At 41.3% G+C, this 20,129-nt stretch overlaps 1 protein-coding gene across 1 annotated transcript; it reads left to right on the plus strand.

Annotated features, from left to right (window-relative positions):
* The first annotated feature begins 8,993 nt into the window (after nucleotides 1–8,993).
* LOC105513781 (trem-like transcript 3 protein) lies at nucleotides 8,994–18,947 on the plus strand. The gene is given in 6 exon segments (XM_011944791.1): nucleotides 8,994–9,082; nucleotides 9,716–10,008; nucleotides 10,478–10,529; nucleotides 16,320–16,353; nucleotides 17,739–17,899; nucleotides 18,344–18,947. Coding segments are annotated over 5 exon segments (594 nt in total). The 3' UTR covers nucleotides 17,865–17,899; nucleotides 18,344–18,947.
* The last annotated feature ends 1,182 nt before the right edge of the window (nucleotides 18,948–20,129 follow it).

The raw sequence follows: 20,129 nt of genomic DNA on the forward strand, positions 1-20,129 counted from the left end.
CCCCCCCAACCCCTGACAGGCCCCAGTGTGTGATGTTCCCCTCCCTGTGTCCATATGTTCTCATTGTTCAACTCCCACTTATGAATGAGAACATGTGGTGTTTGGTATTCTGTTCCTGTGTTAGTTTGCTGAGAATTGTGGTTTCCAGCTTCATCCATGTCCCTGCAAAGAACATGAACTCATCGTTTTTTATGGCTGCATAGTATTCCATGGTGTGTATGTGCCACATTTTCTTTATCCAGTCTATCATTGATGGACATTTGGGTTGGTTCCAAGTCTTTGCTATTGCGAACAGTGCTGCAATAAACATACGTATGCATGTGTCTTTACAGTAGAATGATTTATAATCCTACATGTATGTAGCCGACAAACATATGAAAAAAGCTCATCATCATTGGTCATTAGAGAAATGCAATTCAAAACCACAATGAGATATCATCTCATGCCAGTTAGAATGGTGATCATTAAAAAGTCAGGAAACCACAGGATGTGGAGAAATAGGAACACTTTTACACTGTTGGTGGGAGTGTAAATTAGTTCAACCATTGTGGAAGACAGTGTGACAATTCCTCAAGGATCTAGAACCAGAAATACCATTTGATCCAGCAATCCCTTTTACTAGTATTTTTACAAGTGTTTGTCACAGCTGAACTATGAAGATTGGTGGATTATGTTTTATTTTTCATCATTATTTGGTTTCCTTAAAAAAAAAACCTTTTAGTTTCAGGTGTTCATGTGCAGAGTTTTTAGTTAGGTAAATTGTGTGTCATAGGGGTTTGGTATATGGATTATTTTGTTATCCAGATAATAAGCATAGTACCCAATAGGTAGATTTTCACTCTTCACCTTCCACCCACCCTCCATCCTCAAGTAGGCCCCACTGTCTGTGGTTCTTTTCTTTGTGTTCATGTGTATTCAACGTTTAACTCCCACTTGTAGGTGAGAACACATGGTATTTGGTTTTTTGTTTATCCATTAGTTCACTTAAGATAATGGGCTCCAGATTCATCCATGTTGCTGTAAAGGACATGATCTCTTTCTTTTGCATGGCTGTGTGGCATTCCATGGTGTCTATGTACCAGATTTTCTTTATCCATTCTACCATTGATGAACATTCAGGTTGAGTCCATGTCTTTTCTATTGTGAATAGTGCTGTAATGAACATACATGTTATGCATGTGTCGTGCATGTGGTAGAACAATTTATATTCTTTTGGGTACATATCCAATAATGGGATTTCTGGGTCATATGGTAGTTCTAAGTTCTTTGAGAAATCATCAAATTGCTTTCTGCAATGGTTGAAATAACTTACATTCCCACCAGCAGTGTATACACATTCACTTTTCTCTACAATGTCGCCAGCATTTGTGATTTTTTGACTTTTTAATAATAGCCATTCTGACTGGTGGGAGATAGCATTTAATTGTGGTTTTGATTTGCATTTCTCTAATGATTAGTGATGTTGAGCATTTTTTGTCATATGCTTGTTAGCCACATGTATGTCTTCTTTTGAGAAGTGTCTATTCATGTCCTTTGCCCACTTTTTAAGGTGGTTGTTTTTTGCTTGTTAATTTGTTAAGCTCCTTATAGATTCTGGATATTAGACCTTTGTTGGTTACATTCGTTGGCAAATATTATCTCCCATTCTGTAGGTTGTCTATTTAATCTGTTGATAGTTTCTTTTGCTGTATAGAAACTGTTTAGTTTAATTAGGTATCATTTTTGTTTTTGTCTCAATTGCTTTCAGTGTCTTTGTCATGAAATCTTTGCTCTGGCCTATGTCCAGAATGGTATTACCTAGATTATCTGTCAAGGTTTTTATAGCTTTAGGTTTACATTTAAGTCTCCCATCCCTCTTGAGTTGATTCTTGTATATGATGTAAGGAAGGGGTCCAGTGTTGATCTCCTGCATATGGCTAGCCAGTTACCCAGCACTGTTTACTGGATAGGGAGTCCTTTCTACATTGCATGTTTTTGTCAACTTTGTTGAAGATCAGATGGTTATGTGTGTGCAGTTTTATTTCTGAGCACTCTATTCTGCTCCATTGGTCTACATGTCTGTTTTTGTACCAATACCATGCTGCTTTGGTAACTGCAGCCTTATAGTATAGCTCGAAGTTGGGTAATGTGATGTCTCCAGCTTTGTTCTTTTTGTCTAGAATTGCCTTGGTTGTTTGGGCTCTGCATTGGTTCCATATGAATTTTAGAATTTTTTTTTTTCTAATCCTGTGAAGAATATCATTGGCAGTTTGATAGGAATAGCATTGAATTTGTACATTTCTTTGGGCAGCATGGCCATTTTAACAATATTGATTCTTCCTATCCCTGAGAATGAAATATTTTTCCATTTATTTGTGTCATCTCTGATTTCTTTGTGAAGTGCTTTGTAATTCTTTTCTTTCTCAGATTTTTCACCTCACTGGTTAGCTGTGTTCCTAGGTATTTTATTCTCTTTGTGGCTATTGTGAATGGATTTATGTTCTTGATTTGGCTCTCAGCTTGGGCATTGTTGGTATATAGAAATGCTACTGATTTTTGTACATTGATTTTGTATCTTGAAATTTTGCTGAAGTTGTTTGTCAGATCTAGGGGCTTTTGGACAGAGAATATGGCTTTTTAAAGGCATAGAATCGTAACATTTGCAAATAGAGATAGTTTGACTCCCTTTTTTCCTATTTGAATGCCTTTTATTTCTTTCTCTTGCCTGATTGCTCTGACTAGGACTTCCAGTACTATGTTGAATAGGAGTGGTGAGAGTGGGCATCTTTCTATTTTTCTGGTTCTGAAGGGGAATGCTTCCAGCTTTTGCCCCTTCAGTATGATGCTGGCTATGGGTTTGTCAGAGACGACTCTTATTATTTTGATGTATGTCCCTTCAATGTCTAGTTTGTTTAGGGTTTTTAACATGAAAAGAATGTTGAATTTTATTGAAAGCCTCTTCTGCATCTATTGAGATAATCAGGTAGTTTCTGTTGTTAGTTTTTGTTTATGTGATGAATTGTATTTATTGATTTGCAAATTAAGCCAATCTTACATCCCAAGGGTGTTTTTGGTAAAGACAGGGTTTCCTCATGTTACCCAGGCTGGTCTTGAACTCCTGAGCTCAGGTGATTCACCTGATAGGTATTTTATTACTGATTCAATTTTAGAACTCATTATTGGTCTGTTCAGGAATTCAATTTCTTCCTGTTTCAATCTTGGGAGGTAGTATGTTTTGAGGAATTTATCAATTTCTTCTAGGTTTGCTAGTTTGTGCACACAGAGGTGTTCATAGTAGTCTCTGAGGGTTTTCGTATTTCTGTGGGATCAGTGGTAATGTCCCCTTTGTCATTTCTGATTCTGTTTACTTAGATTGTCTCTCTTTTTTCTTTATTAGTCTAGCTAGTGGTCTACCAATCTTAATTATTGTTTCAAAAAACCAACTTCTTGTATCCTTTAACAAATCTCTGCCTAACCTCCTTACCCTTTTCATCACCATTTTCAGCCTCTAGTAACCTCTATTCTACTCTTTACTCCAAGAAATCAGCATTTTTAGCTTTCACATGTGAGTGACAACATGCTGCATTTTACTTTCTGTTCCTATTTCATTTAACATAATGCCTTCCAAGCTCATCCATATTACTGCAAATGACAGATTTGTTCATCTTTTGTATGGTCTTTTGTATCTCAATTTCCTTCAGTTCAGCTCTGATTTTGGTTATTTCTTGTCTTCTGCTATCTTTGGGGATGGTTTGCTTTTATTTTTCTAGTGTCTCTAGGTGTGATGTTAGGTTGTTAATTTGAGATCCTTCTAACTTTTTGATGTTCGTGTTTAGCACTATAAACTTCTTTCTTAACAACGCTTTAGCTGGTTTAACATATCAGCAATTCTGGTATATCTTTGTTATCATTAGATTTAAAGACTTCCCTGATTTCTGCATCAATTTTATTGATTACCCAAAAGTCATTCAAGAGCAGGTTGTTGAATTTCCATGAAATTGTATGGTTTTGAGTGATGTTATTAGTACTGATTTCTATTTTTATTGCCCTGTGGTCTGATTTCAGTTTTTTTGAATTTGCTGATAATTGTTTTAAGTTCAATTGTGTGGTCAGTTTTAGAGTATGCACCATGGGCAGATGAGAAGAATGTATACTGTGTTGTTTTGGGGTAGAGAGTTCTGTATATATCTGTTAGGTCCATTTGATCAAATGTTAAATTCAGGTCTCAAATATCTTTGTTAGTTTTCTGCCTCAATAATCTGTCTAATACTGTCAGTAGGGTGTTTAAGTCTCCACTATTACTGTGTGGTTATCTAAATCTGCTTATAGGTCTCTAAGAACTTCTCTTAAGAATCTGGGTGTTCCTGTGTTGGCCACATACATATTTAGGGTGGTTAGGTCTTCTTCTGGAACTGAACCCTTTACCATTAGGTAATGGCCATTTTTGTCATTTTTGATTGTTGTTGGTTTAAAGTCTCTTTTGTCTGAAATTAGAATAGCAACCACTGCTTTTTTTGTTTTCCATTTGCTCCGTAGATTTTTCTCCATCTCTTTACTTTGAGCCTATGGGTATCACTGCATGTGAGATGGGTCTCTTAAAGACAGCATACAGTGGGTCTTGCTTCTTTATCCAACTTGCCACTCTGAACAGACATTTCTTTTTTTTTTCTTTTTTTAAATTTTTATTTATTTATTTATTTTTTTATTATACTTTAAGTTCTAGAGTACATGTGCATAACGTGCAGGTTTGTTACATATGTATACTTGTGCCATGTTGGTGTGCTGCACCCATCAACTCGTCAGCACCCATCAATTCATCATTTATATCAGGTATAACTCCCCAATGCAATCCCTCCCCCCTCCCCCCTCCCCATGATAGGCCCCAGTGTGTGATGTTCCCCTTCCCGAGTCCAAGTGATCTCATTGTTCAGTTCCCACCTATGAGTGAGAACATGCGGTGTTTGGTTTTCTCTTCTTGTGATAGTTTGCTAAGAATGATGGTTTCCAGCTGCATCCATGTCCCTACAAAGGACACAAACTCATCCTTTTTTTATGGCTGCATAGTATTCCATGGTGAATATGTGCCACATTTTCTTAATCCAGTCTGTCACAGATGGACATTTGGGTTGATTCCAAGTCTTTGCTATTGTGAATAGTGCTGCAATAAACATACGTGTGCATATGTCTTTGTAGTAGAATAATTTATAATCCTTTGGGTATATACCCAGTAGTGGGATGGCTGGGTCATATGGTACATCTAGTTCTAGATCCTTAAGGAATCGCCATACTGTTTTCCATAATGGTTGAACTAGTTTACAATCCCACCAACAGTGTAAAAGTGTTCCTATTTCTCCACATCCTCTCCAGCACCTGTTGTTTCCTGACTTTTTAATGATTGCCATTCTAACTGGTGTGAGGTGGTATCTCATTGTGGTTTTGATTTGCATTTCTCTGATGGCGAGTGATGATGAGCACTTTTTCATGTGTCTGTTGGCTGTATGAATGTCTTCTTTTGAGAAATGTCTTGAACAGACATTTCTTAAAAGAAGACATACAGATGGTTGATAAATAAACAAAAAATGACTTGACATCACTAATCATTAGGGAAATGCAAATCATAATCATAATATGATATCTTCTCTGTCAGGTTAGAATGGCTATTATCAAAAAAAAACAAATAAAAAAATTTTAAAAATAACAAATGCTAACAAGAATGTGGAGAAAAGGAACTCTTTATACACTGTCGATTGGAATGTATACTAGTACAGACTCTGTGGATAACAGTATGGAAGTAACACAAAAATCTACAAATGGAACTACCATATGATCTAGCAATCCCACTACTGAGTATGTACTCAAAGAAAGGGAAATCAGCAATATCTACACCACCACGTTTATTGCAGGACTAGTCACAATAGTGAAGATAGGGAATCAACCCAAATGAAAAACGAATGGATAAACAAAATGTGGCATAAATGTGCAATGAAATACTATTCAGCCATAAAAGAATAAAATCCGTCATTTGCAGTAATATGGATGAGCCTGGAAGGCATTATGTTAAATGAAATAGGGAGGAACAGAAAGTAAAATGCAGCATGTTGTCACTCACATGTGAAAGCTAAAAATGCTGATTTCTTGGAGTAAAGAGTAGAATAGAGGTTACTAGAGGCTGAGAATGGTGAGGAAAAGGGTAAGGGGGTTAGGCAGAGATTTGTTAAAGGATACAAAATTACATCTAGAGAGGAAGAATAAGGTCTAGTGTTCTATACCACTGTTGAATGACTATAGTTACAATCATATATATTTTAAAATAGCTAGAGAGAAAATATTGAATGTTCTTAACACAAAGAAATGATAAATGTTTGAGATGATGAATGTGCTAATTAACCTGATCTGATCACGCTACATTGTATGTATCAAAACATCACTACGTACTCCATAAATATGTACAATAATCATGTCTTAATTACAAAAAAAAGTAAAAAGTAAAGAGTAAATTAATCAGGGTTGAATAAGAAACATTCAGTCCCTCAGTCACACTTGCCACATGACATGTGCTCAACAATCACACATGGCTACTGGCTACGATGATTGACAGGGAGAGAGAACATTTCCACTATCACAGAAAATTATGTAGGATGATGCTTCTTCATAGACTTTTGCTTCAGTAAAACTGGTCAGCTAACAAAGTGTTCAGTTCCTCATTACAAATTTAGCTTCTTATTGATACAGATTAAACATCTTATAGTACAATATGCTTTGACACCTAAGTATTTTGGCTGATAGTTTCCATTTATTTAAAGCAGTTTTTTGTATGAAAGAGAAAAAACCACATTTTAAATATTTATTCTCAAGGAAACAGTTTCTATGTTTTTAGTGCCTCAGTCCCATTGCCCTTTACCCCGAGTCTCCTCCACAAGGGTCTTGTCTTTGGCCTGCCAGTGCAGGTCATTTGGATGGATGATGGGCACTGTCAGGGAGGCAAAACTTCCTCTGCCTTCTTAGGATCTTCATCTAAGGGCCCAAGATCAACTTCTCCACCTGGAAGGCAGTTGGGGTGTCAGGCACAATGTGACTTGTGGCCACACCACGAACTCATATGGAATTTGTCTGGTCTTGGGATCTTGTGCCTGGAAATAGCCTGAGGTGGCTCAGGAAGCAGAGAAAGGGTGCCAGACCATTCTCTGGCAGGGAACAGGACCTAAGGCTCCAGGGCTGGAAGGAGACAAAGGGGCAGCCTTGCTGGAGGGACATTAGTGTCTCCACTTAGACCCAACTCTTTCCCTGTGCAGTTCCATGTTTTCCCATCAGCCTCCATCAGCAAAGTTGCTGCCCCAGTATTTGGTACCTGCTTCTTCCAGAGAAATAAAGTTAGTTTCTATTTCATGTTTTTTTAAAAAATCTATTCTCTCTGTCATTTTCAAGTGTATAATTCATAGTTATAAACTCCAGTCACCATACAGTACCATAGATCTCTTTAACTTATTTTTTCTGTCTAACTTAAATTGTGTTTCTTCAAAAATACCTACCCAGTCTGTCCAATCCCCAGCCTCTGCTAATGCTATTCTACTCTGTTTCTGTGGTAGATTTTATTAATTGAAGTCCTTACTTCACTCAGATTTCCCTGGCTTTTACCTCATGTACTTTCTGTGCTCCAGGATCCCACCTAGGACACCACATTGCTTTTAGTCTTCATGTCTGCTTAGGCTCCTCTTATCTGTGGCAGTTTCTGAGAATTATTTCTTAGTTTTGATGGCCTTAACAGTTTAGAGGAATGCTGCTCAAGTATTCTGTAGAATGTCCCTCATGTGGAATTTGTTTGATGTTTTTCTCCTGGGGCTAGTGGCTTTGGGGAAGGAGTCTGCACAGCTAATTGCCCTGTCATCACATCAAGTCAATGACACATTCTAACAACCAGAGTTATCCCTGTGGTTCTGCATCTTGGTTGACTGGCTGCCACAGTAAGTGTGAGGTTTCTCCCTTCTCCTCCTTCCCCATGCTGTCCTCTGGAGGAAAGTCACCTGCATAGCCCACGCTTTAGCAGTGGGAATTTACGCTTCCCCTTGAGAGCAGAACCTATAAGAGTTGTTTGCAATCTCTCTCAGTTCCTTCAGGCTGCTATGAGAAGATGCCTTACACTGGGGACTTTATACATAATAGAAATCTCTTTCTCAAAGTTCTGGGGGCTGGGAAGTCAAAGATCAACATGTCAGTGGATTTGGTGTCTGCTGAGGGCTGCTCTCTGCTTCCAAGGTGGCACTTTCTTGCGTATCCTCAGTTGGCTGAAGGTATGAACACTGTCCTCACATGGCAGACAGGGCAAATCTGCTTCCTGCAATCTCTGGTATAAGGACATTAATTGCACTCTTGAGGGTGACGCCCTCATGACTTAAGAATTTCCCACAAGGTCCCACCTCTTACTGCTATTACATGGAAATTAAGTTTGAACATACGAAGAGGGGGAACACCAACATTCTGAACATGGCAGAATCCTTATGCATGGGATATTTGTCTATTCTTTCCCAGTTCTTTATTTAGCCATTTACTTACATTAGCATGGACTAGAAATTTATTTTACAAACTGTGTAGTAACCCAGTACCACTTGATTTTGTTGCTAGATAGCTCTCACTTTGACCATTTTCTTCCTCTACACGTTTTATAGACATGTTGAAATGACAGGGTTTTTCATTTCTCCTCTTTCATCCACTCATGTATTCATCCAACAAGCACTGGTTGAGATGATCCCGAGCTCCCATAACTGATCCACTCCTGCCTGCCTTCCCCTCCAAATATCCCTGACAAGCACTCTCTTTCCTCCCTGCTCTCCTGGCCCCACCATTTCTAGGGAACATCTTATAATTCCTGGGATTAAAATCTGCCCTCTACAAAATGTCCCAGGGTCAAAACTCATCATCGACCCACCATGGCTGAAACCAGAAGGACTCAGGAGTCTGGTCATGCCTCCCAGGGCCCTGACCACTTATAGGAAGTGCATAGAGAGAAAGAAAGAGGGATGACCCCAGTTTTATTCGCCAGCTTTATGCTTGCCCATGCTGAGAGCTTCCCCCCACAACAGAGAAGCAGTATGATGGGCTGGAAGGAGTAAAGCAGGAGACACGGGGAGAAGTTCAGTGAAAGGTGGCAGAGCAATGCAGCAGGGCTGAGGTGACCAGGCCCAGAGACAGACCCTGTAGCTGGTGGCCCCTGTCAAGGCCTGGCTGCCCTCCTCCCCTGGTCTGCAGAGCCCACCCTCCCAGGCCGACCAATTCCCCAGCAAGACACTGACCGTCCTCAGTTTTCCCAGCTGAGAGACACTGGGAACCTGGGGCAGAATCAGGCTCAGCGTCTGGCTCCTTCTCCTGAGAGGACTCCCCTTTTTCTCCTCTCCACTATCAGAAACAGATTTGGGCTGGGATGTCCTGGGGGCAGTCCACACCTGCTACTTCCGCCTGTGCTGCTGCTGCTCCTGGCCTCAGGTGACATGGAGGGAAAGAGGGCAGGGGGTGTAAGGAGTGGGATGAAGAATGAGTGGGGCAGGGAAGCAGCATGGCTCTGTGACCACAGGAAAGAATTTAGGGGCCCTCTTCTAGCTGTGAGCATCAGAAGTAGTTCCCTCTCCCCTTCCCCAGCCTGTGATGGGAGAGGTTGGATCCCTCCAGAGCTCTGACCTAGGTCTCCTTCTGCAGGTTCCTGGGTAAAGGGCGCCGTGCCTGAAGAAATTCACTAACACTCAAGACAGACCCTTTTCCTGCAATGCCAGTACTCACCCAAGAGAGGGTCCTATTAGCCCAAATCCTGGTGTCAGGAGACATCTCCAAATCTGTGTTCCTTACCGGTCACTAGCTCCAAGCCACGGACAGCAGTCCAGAAGTCTCGTTACACAATCTTGGACAAGCCCAATGCTAGCTTCTTCAAAATCACCATGATTCAGCTGAAGGAGGACTTGGGATCCTACTGGTGTGAAACCTACAACACTTCCAAAAACTTCATCACTCTTCTTAGAGATGTCAGCCTGGAGGTGTTTCCAAGTGAGCTCTTTTCTTGAGGAAATAACTCTGTGCCCCCCCTCCGCCCCAGGGACCTGAAGGAAATGTCATGCACCCACTCCCATGCCTCCATCATCCCCATCCTGCCAGGTCTTCTGCTCTGGTCCAAGGGGAGCAAAGATCCTGTCCCCAGTCATGGACTCTCAACTCTCCTTCACTTGGCACATCCTGGCCTCAACTGTTGGGAAGATACCCCCAGAGATCCCTGGACAGAGACACAGTCTCTCTGTCATTCTGCGTCTTTCTTTGTCTTACACAGGCACAACCACAACTCTTCTTTTCACACACACACCCCAACAGCTCTGTCACGCAGATCTGAGGCACAGGACACTCCTGGCCTAAGACATCCTGATGGTCTGGCTCTGGGTCCCTACCTCCTCTCATGTATGGGGTAGACCCTGCTGTCTTCTGGGCTCCTAGAGAGTCATTGTTTGCTGTCTTTTTTCTTTAGCCCCAACGTCTCCTATGTGGACCCTCCTCTGGCTCCCAAAAAGCACAAGTAGGTTGGAGGCCTCGGTGCGGGGAGATTAGAGGGGTCACCAGGCAGCTTGGGAGCCTCAGATTCAGGGAAGGGGAAACCAGGGAGGACTACCTCTGAGGATTGATCTCTTGGGGCCTGGTCCAGTGGGAAGCTACCTTCAGGGCCCACTGACTCCCAGAGAGAGAAATATGCACTATCTGATGTGATCAGAAGATTGCCATGTTCTCACAATGATGGGCGGGTGTCCCCAGAGGGGAGTCCACATGGAACACTTCGCACACGTGTCCTCCTGCCCCTGGCCTCCCGCCAACGTGGAGAGGACAGTGCCAGACTTAACTTTAGCTGGGTATGGAGATCTCACGCCTCAGTTCACGTTTTAACACTGGGAGGAAGGTCTTGGGAAGGGAGGGTCTGATTAGTTTCTGAACCCTGAAATCAGGTCCAGGGCACCCAAGGATCCTTCTCTGGTAGGTTGGGGCATAGGTTACAGCTGTGGAGCCCCCAAGCCATGACTCCAAGTTTGGTAGAGAGGAAAGGGGAAGAGGATGCAGGTTGTTAATTGTGGAGGAACCATGGAAAAGACAGTTCAACATGGATTTCTGCAATGAGACAAAATGGAACCCAGAAAATGTGGAAACTGGAGGCCGTGTTGGTGTGTTGAAGGGTGGGGTGTGAATAGAGTGACTGCAGCCTGGGGCAGATGGTGGCTAGAGATGTCAGCCAGAGAAAGATGAGAGGAATGCTCTTAAATTCTGCTTCTATCCTTGTAGTCATGGGTTTTGAGGCCATCACGGCCTCCCCTTCACTGTAGGAATAGGCTGCAATAGACTAGGTCACAGGTGCTCTAGGGGACCATGGAGCACAGCAAAAGCCATGAGCGACTGATGCAAATAGACAACCAACTGCCAGAGCATTTGCTCCCTAGCCCTCTCCTCCTGCAAACTCCAGTGTGGGTGAATTACAAACAGACTATCTCTCAGGGAGTTTGAAGGTGAAGCCCTAACCAGAGGATAAGCATGGCAGCTAATGGGGGTCCCTGGGGTCTTGTGCTCTAGGACAGTGGTCCCCAAGCCTATCAGAGACTGAGCTGCAGAGCAGGAGGTGAGTGGTAAGCCAGTGAAGTTCATCTGAATTACAGCCTCTTTTCATAGCTTGCATTACCACCTGAGCTCCGCCTCCTGTCAGATCAGTGGCAGCATTAGATTCTCATAGTAGCACAACCCCTGTTGTGAACTGTGCATGCGAACGTTCTAGGTTGCATGATCCTTATGATAATTGAATGGCTAATGATCTGTCACTACTATTACAATGCAATAATAATAGAAAGAAAGTGCACTATAAATACAATGTGCTCCAATCATTCTGAAACCGCCCCTCACATTCTGGTCAGTGGAAAAATTGTCTTCCACAAAACAAGTCCCAGGTGCCAAAAAGGTTGGGGACTGCTGCTCTAGGGCTCTTCCCCTCTCACTTTTAACCCTAAACAGGCAGAGGATTTAGCCTCTATACTTCCCCATTACCAGACTAATATCTAATATGCCTGGGCGAATCTGAATTCACAAGCCAAAATAACTAGGCTTCTTAGTAGAAGCACTACCTTAAAAGAATGGCAACACACCCAACAACAGAAACCCGTGAAGCAGAACTATGGGCACTACCCATCCCACAGGAACTTAAGTGCCTGTGATCAGTCTGGCTAAAGGGGTGAGGGGAGACATGAACTATGTGTATTGATAAATATAGTGAACCCCAAGTTTCTGTTATAAGAATCAGTGTGTCAGTATGGTCAGCTCTCTTATTCTTTGGTTCTCCATTTTAAAGTTTAACTTCCTGGTTCTCTTCGGCCCCTTGCTTCTAGTTTCAGTAAAGAACTTTCCCACCAGTCCTAAATCAATAGTTCACATCTGTTCCCCTGGTCACCTGCTCCAGCCTGACTCCTCCTGGTCACTTACTTTGACTTGACCCACCTCTGGTCACCTGCTCCATCCTGACTCATCCCTGTTACCTATTCTGATCTAAGTCACCTTTACTTACCTGTCCCTAACCATCCTTCCTGCCAAACTACTCACCCCACCACTCTGGCTTATACCCCTCCCCTCTCCATAGGCAGTCGGAATTAGCTTAGACGGTGCAGTCCAACCCTAGCCACTAGGGGAATGACATAGCAGTAGGGGCTACCTGCATCAGGAATAAGAACTCCTGCCCCTCCCCTGTCCAGGTATGCTCTTGCTGTTGTTTCATCTGCAAGAAGTGCCCGCCCTTTCTGCAGAAAGTAAAAATTACCTTTTTGAGAAAATTAATGTTCGAATGCCACTTGTTGCGGCACTGCAGAACAAGCATTTTGCATTTCTAACTTGGATCATAAGGAAGATCCATTGGAAAAAGGAGCCAAATGGTAATCATAGTTGTGAAAAATATTATAGACTGTAACGTATGTGATGAAGGATGGCTGTGGCTGGACAGTGAGCAGGAAGAGGAGTGAGGAATTCTCATGGAAGGTCCTGGAAAGAACTGGAGATTTAAGAGTCATAAAGAAGTTAGGAGACATGAAGGAGAAGAGTAGATGTACTAATGTATTGGTATCAATAACCCCTGTGAGAGATAAAGGATGAAAGAAGGAAATATTTGAAGAAAGAATATAGGGAAGCTTTTCAAAACTATAGAAGGAAAGACCTCACATTGAAAAGATTCATAAATTGCCAAAGAGGGGAAAACAGCAAACACACAAAAAACACCTCTAGTCCCATATGTAAAAGGGAAGAACATCAAAAACCGGGAAAAGTCTGAAGGCTTTCAGATTACCTACAAGGCAACAAGATTAGATTTCCCTCTGAGTTCTTAAGAGGAATACTAGAGGTAAGAAGACAATTGAGTAATATTTCTAAAGTACTAAAGAAAAACGTTGTATCCAGTGTTTTGTATTCAGCCAAATTGTCACTCCAATGTGAAATCATAAAACCTCTGGATTCTCAAGGCCTCAGAAGGTTTGCCACATGCAAAGATCCCCGTTGAAAACATTCCCGGAGGAAGGTCTCAGTGAGGATGAAAAACAAACCCTGAAGATGCTGCAAGAGGTGAGGGAGTAAGTGTGCCCAGCATCTTGGGAATGTTTCGTTTTATGTTTTTTGATTCATATAAAATGCAGGTAGAAGCTAAATGAAGAATAAGAGAAAATACATTCATGATCATTGAAAAATAACATTCTAGACCAGTGATTCCAAACCTTTATGGCACCAGGGACTGGTTTCATGGAAGACAAGTTCTCCATGACTAGGACAGGGGGATGACTTCAGGATTCATGTGTATTATTGTTATTATGCACTTCATTTCTATTATTATTACATCATAATATATAATAAAGTAATTATACAACTCATCACAATGTAGAATCTGTGGGAGCCCTGAGCTTGTTTTCCTGCAACTAGACGGTCCCATTTGGGGGTGATGGGAGACAGTGACAGATCATCAGGTGTTCCATTTTCATAAGGCACATGCAAACTAGATCCCTGGTATATGCAGTTCACAATAGGGTTTGTGCTAGTATGAGAAGTGGTGGAGATCAGGCGGTGATGCGAGTGATGGGGAGAAGCTGTAAATACAGATGAAGTTTCTCTCGCTTGCGCACCACTCAGATCCTGCTGTGTGGCCCTATTCGTAACAGGCTAGGAACTGGTACAGTCTGTGGCTCAGGGGCTGGGGACCCTTGTTCTAGACAGTATCAACAGAGGGTGAAAAGGAGACACTACAAGGAGACACTAGAAGCCCATGAAAGGATGGTTGGGTACTTGTCTCATGAGACAAGCTCAATGTAGCAATCGTACTAAATCACGTAGATATGAGTCTTCAGGTTACATCAAGAGAATGTATACCCTTTCATCCAGCAAAATAAAACTCTAGGCAAAGGAAAGTTAGACATGAATTTAAAAAAATAAAGCACAGTAAATGGAAACATAAAATAAAAAGGTAGAGTTAAGTCCTAACATAAATGCAATTCCAATAAATTTAAGTGGATTAAATTCACAAAATAAGGACAGAGACACTCTGAGTTTTAAAAATTCCAATGTTATATTACCTATAAGAGATAGATACACTTACAAAAAGATCTTAAAAAGTTCAAAAAGTTAGAAAACTATATTTGACTATTAGGAAACAAAATAAACTGTTCGGTACTCTTAATATTGAACAAAATAGAATTTAAGGTAAAATATCATGTCTATAAATTTGTCTATAAAATAGACAAAGATACATTATATATACTGATGAAAGATGTGCTTGAATGTGAAAATAGAGCCATCATAAGCATGTGTGCCTAAATTTTGGCCATGAAATACATGAAACAACACTATCAGAAATGCAAGGAGAAGTAAATATTAGCTATTGTAGTTGGAGGCTCACATACCTCTCAGAGGAACAAAGACCAATCAGACCAAAACTAAATAGAGGGATCTAAGTTCTAAGCCAAATAACTAATAAATTCCAAGTACTATGCCATCATATAATATTTATAAATGTGTTATATATATTATAAGATATGTATAAGAACATAGGATGAATATGTAATAAATTATACTTTTAAATAAACAATATTTTCAAATATATAAATATGTAGTTTCAGATTGAAACTGTTCTAAACTATATAAATGTATTATGTATGTTTTATAAAATACAGTATTCATAATATATATTATATAAACCATGTATAAGTAGATATACATATGTTTATAACCCTATACATAATTAAAAAGATAGTATACATTCTTTCAAATACAAGGAATGTATTTACAAAAAGACACCTTGTATGAGGACATACAAGAAGCATGAAGAAATTCCAAAGAATCAGTATGACACCAAATACATTCTCCAAACCCAATGCAATAACATTAAGAATGCATAAGAGAAGTAAAGATAAAATAGCACTTCTAAAACTAATTATTAATATATTCATATGTGAATTATTAAGTATGTAATAAAATATATTTTGATAATATGACCACTACATATCAAAAAGTATGGGGCATAGTTAATATTGGAGATCAATTAGTAGCTTTGAATATATTTGTTGGAAAACATGAAAGCTTTCAAATTAATGAGCTAAGGAAGCATCTTAAGAAGATGGAATGTGAGCACCAGGGCAAGCCCAAAGAATCATAAAGGAGGGAAACAATCACGGTAAGGGCTGAAATAAATTGAATGATTGAAAATGAAGATCAAGGAAAGTTATAATTCATTCTTTGAAAGTTTAAAAAGATAGACATATTCTTGTCAAGACATATGAAGATAAAAGAAGATGATAACAACAAATTGAAGAAAAAGAAGAAAATAACCATGCACTCATTCTATAGAGATTTTAAAATAAATAAATCCTGAACAAAACCTTGTTGTTTTAAACCTTAGAAGTGCACAAATTCCTTAAAAAATATGAACTGCAAAGATTAACGCAAGAAGAAACAAATTTCAATAGATTAATAAATAGGAAAACTGAAATGGTAGATGAGCCCCACCCTCACAGAAAATTCAAGACTCACATAGTTTTACAGGTAACTCAATCGTTTAATAAACATTTGATTTATATTTCATACAAGATGTTGCAGAAAATAGAAAAGAAGCAAGAACAGCCCAGGTTATTTGAAGGGGCTAGTGTCATCAAAATCACAAAACCAGTTAGGGGGAAATAAAAAAACTAAATTACAGGTTTATTTCTCTGACGCATGTGGAGTCAATTCCCAAATTACCATTAGCTAACTGAATTCAAGAGTGCATCAAAAAGAAGACTGTATTATGATCGAGTACAGTTTTATCACAAAACAGAAAGGATTGTTCAACTTCAGAAAAATCTATTAATATAAGTGAACCAAATTCATAAACTACAGGGAAAAAAGTCATCTGCTGCACAAAAAGCATTTGGGAACCTTGAGCACATTTATGTTATATGGAAAAGCTCTTAATAAAATGGAAATAAGAACAGATAACTTGGTAAAGATTGTACACCAATGATTACAATAAACATTATTTAGTGAAGAAAGCATAAACAAACAAATTCAGGATTTCTGCAGCTACCATTAATGTCTTCTATAATATTAGAGGTTCTGATCAATGCTTGAAGGAAAGGAAAATAAGTTACAATAAAGAAGATTAGACAAGAAGAGAAAAAACCATCATGACTTGCAGATGATGGTATTATCTACCCAGAAAAAGAAAAAGAATGAGAAACAACAAATGATTAGATCTCACAAGAGAATTTAGCAAGGTTGCCAGAGACAAAATCAACCGACATACATCACAAGTAGATCTCTATGAAAAATAATCATTTAGAAACCTAAGATAGTTTTCATTACAGCGACAAAATCATTAAGTTTCTAGAAAGAATTAATTTAAGCCAGACCCATTTGGAGAAAACTACAAAATGCTAAAAAATGACTGGTGATCTGAATAAATAGAAATAATCCATAATTTTGGAAGAGGTAATAACATTGTAAAGATGTCAACTTCCCCCAAATTCAAAAGTCTTTAAATGCAATCCCAAACACAACTTCAGTTTACTTTTGTAAAGAACTTGAAAAGTTTATTCTGAAATTAAATGAAAAAAAGACGATGCATGACTAGCTAAATCAACCATGAAAAAGTGAAAATAAAAAGAACTCACTAGCTTTACCAAATATTAAGTAATACTGAAGCAGGAAGCTACTGAGGCCACAAGAGAAAAGCAGATTTGCTAGGACAGGGTAGTTCCAGAATCAGAGCTAGGCAGGCCAGGAGTAGGTGCCACACAGAGGGGACCTGGGAGGACCCCTGGCACCAGCAGACAGGAGGTCTAGGTCTGTGCTCTGTCACTGCTAAGGGTCTAGTCAGATCCTGTGCAGTGTCTGGGCCTCATTCCTTCAGGTGTGATATCTTGGCTGGTCTTAAAGATGCACTTGGCTCTGATTCCTAGGAGGCTCCTGATAGTCCTGTTCCACCCGACCTAGTTAGGGAGAGTTCCTGCTCTGCTGGCTCTATCCCTCCCCTTCCTTGAACTCCAATCCTTTGTTCTTCCCCTGGCCAGCTTTTTCCTCCATTCAAGACTTTGAGGTTCCTTCTGACCGGATCCCCTCTCAGTCCCAGAGACCTCTGTGGCTCCTGCCCCATGCCCCTGTGTCATAGTGAGTTCAGGGTGAGCCCTTATACAAGCAGCTCCAGCCACAAGGGGCCTGGCTAACGGACACAGCAGGAGCAGGTGACATCCTGGCCCAAGTCCATCCTCCTTTCTCCTTCCTCCCTGCAGGAAATCAAGTGCCCCATCTGCCTTGGCTCAGCTGACCCCAAACTCCTGGTCTCTGTGCTGTGTGGACTCCTCCCCGCCAAGGCCCTGATGCTGTGAGTCCTGTTTGTGTTCCTGACCTGCAGGTGCCACAGGTGAGTGGGGCCTGGGTTTGGTCTGGGGGGCAATGGAGCTGGAGTCAGATGCTGTTCCTAGAAAGACGGCTAGGAAAAAGAAGACAGATCACAGAGGCAGGAAAAATGACAACTGAGTCCAATTTAAATATGTGTTTCCTTGCGATCTCTGCCTTCCTGCAGACACAGACCTTAGAAAAAGACAGAGGCTTTCTAGGAGTCCCATCCTAGGGCTCTGCCTCTGTCTTTGTCCTGAAAGGAACAAGGCCAGGAGGACAAAGCTGAGAGTGCCTGGGTAGAAGGTTTAGGAGACAGGAAGGGGCAGTGAAGGAAGCAGGTGACAGGGAGAAAGGAGGGAAAGAGGAGGAACAGGTAACAAGGACAGGGTGAGACCAAGGGGCAGGAAAGAGGATCAGGGAAAGCATCACCTGCATTCATGACTTTCTTTCTCCTGCCACACCTCAGGACAGCAATGATGCAGGTTGCTGATTGTATCACCCCAGCCTTGCCCCAGGACTCTTGGGTGTGTGAGCCACAGCGCGGATGCAGGATGAATCCCAGTTCTTCCCCTGCCCAGCTATTGGGAACCGCCCTAAGCATTGCGCCCCACCTCCCGGTGAGGAAAGGCCAGCGCTAAGCCTATTGGCGAGAACTTTCAGCCCCTAATCTCCCGGGTGGTGACCCCTCACCCCTGCCCGGAGCCCTCTTACATCTACTTCCGCTGCCCTGCCTTTCGTCATTGGGAAGACCTGGGGCGGGGGTTTCTGTATCCGGGTCAATGCCCAGCTCAGCATCTTCAGCTGTGCCTGCGCTGGTCTCCAGCACTCTGTGGTTCTCTCAGTCCCACCTCAGCAGGTCTCCAGGATCCCTCACATTTTCCCTGTTTGTTGCCTGTGGTCTGCCCGAGAGTCCTATCAATTTCCTCTTGTGCTTAATTAAATTCAACCTCTAAACTGAAATGTGTCAGGGGCAACTGAGCAAGAGGGCAGATGTATCCCCTCAACCTCCTCCCCTTCCACCCTAAATGAGAGAGAAATGACTTAAAAATAAACGATAAAATTGAAACTAAGAAAGGCTGTAATCAGCAGACTGGAAACTGAGGAAGTCCCAGAAGTAAAAGAAAAAATCAGATGCCTTGAAATGACAAGAGCAGTGGATTCAGCAGCCTAAAACGGGATCCAGAACATTCAATGGAATCTGATCATCAGGGGTCAAAATTTTGTATGTTTAATGTGTGAGGAGATTCATAGCCTAAAAGAGAAAATTAAGTTGAACTAACAAAAATTGATGGTGGGAGAAAGATATATGTTTTGGGGAACACAAGAGAAGCACAGATCTGTGAAGCAAGAAGAGGCACAGTAATTTTCGAACCAGATAACATAGCGAGGCTGGGATTGACTACTCAGAATGGGGGTCCACCATGAACAACCAATTTGGGGTACCAGTGCATAGCAGCTGAATGCCAGCCCTGAAAAAGGCCACTATAAAGAGAGTACCATTTTCTGGCCGGCCGCAGTGGTTCACGCCAGTAATCCCAGCACTTTGGGAGGCCACGGTGGGTGGATCACCTGAGGTCAGGATTTCGAGACCAGCCTGACCAATATGGAGAAACCCCATCTCTACTAAAAATACAAAATTAGCTGGGTGTGGTGGCACATGCCTATAATCCCAGCTACTCGGGAGGCTGAGGAAGGAGAATCGCTTGAATCTGGGAGGCAGAGGTTGCGGTGAGCCGAGATTGCGCCATTGCAATCCAGCCTGGGCAACAGGCTCAAACCAAAAACAAAAACAAAAACAAACAAACAAAAAACAGAGAGAGTCCCATTTTCTTTTGCTCTTTCTGGAGAGGGGCACTGATGTGGTTTGGTTGTGTCCCCACCCAAGTCTCATCTTGAATTGTAGCTCCCATAATCACCACATGTTGTGGGAGGGACCTGGAGGGAGGTAATTGAATCATGGAGGTGAGTTTTCCCTTCCTGTTCGCCTGATAATGAATAAGTCTCATAAGATCTGATGGTTTTATAAAGGCCAGTTCCCCTGCACATGCTCTCTGCCACCATGTAAGATGTACCTTTGCTCTTCCTTCACCTTCTGCCATGATTGTGAGGCCTCCCTAGCTATGTGGAACTGTGACTCCATCAAACCTCTTTTTCTTTATAAATTACCCAGTATCGGGTATTTCTTCATAGCGGTATGAAAAGGGACTAATACAGGCATCAAACAGAAGTCTCTTCATGTATATCTCTGCTCC

Source organism: Colobus angolensis, unplaced genomic scaffold, assembly GCF_000951035.1.
Source record: "Colobus angolensis palliatus isolate OR3802 unplaced genomic scaffold, Cang.pa_1.0 Scaffold105, whole genome shotgun sequence".
Lineage (NCBI taxonomy): Eukaryota > Metazoa > Chordata > Mammalia > Primates > Cercopithecidae > Colobus > Colobus angolensis.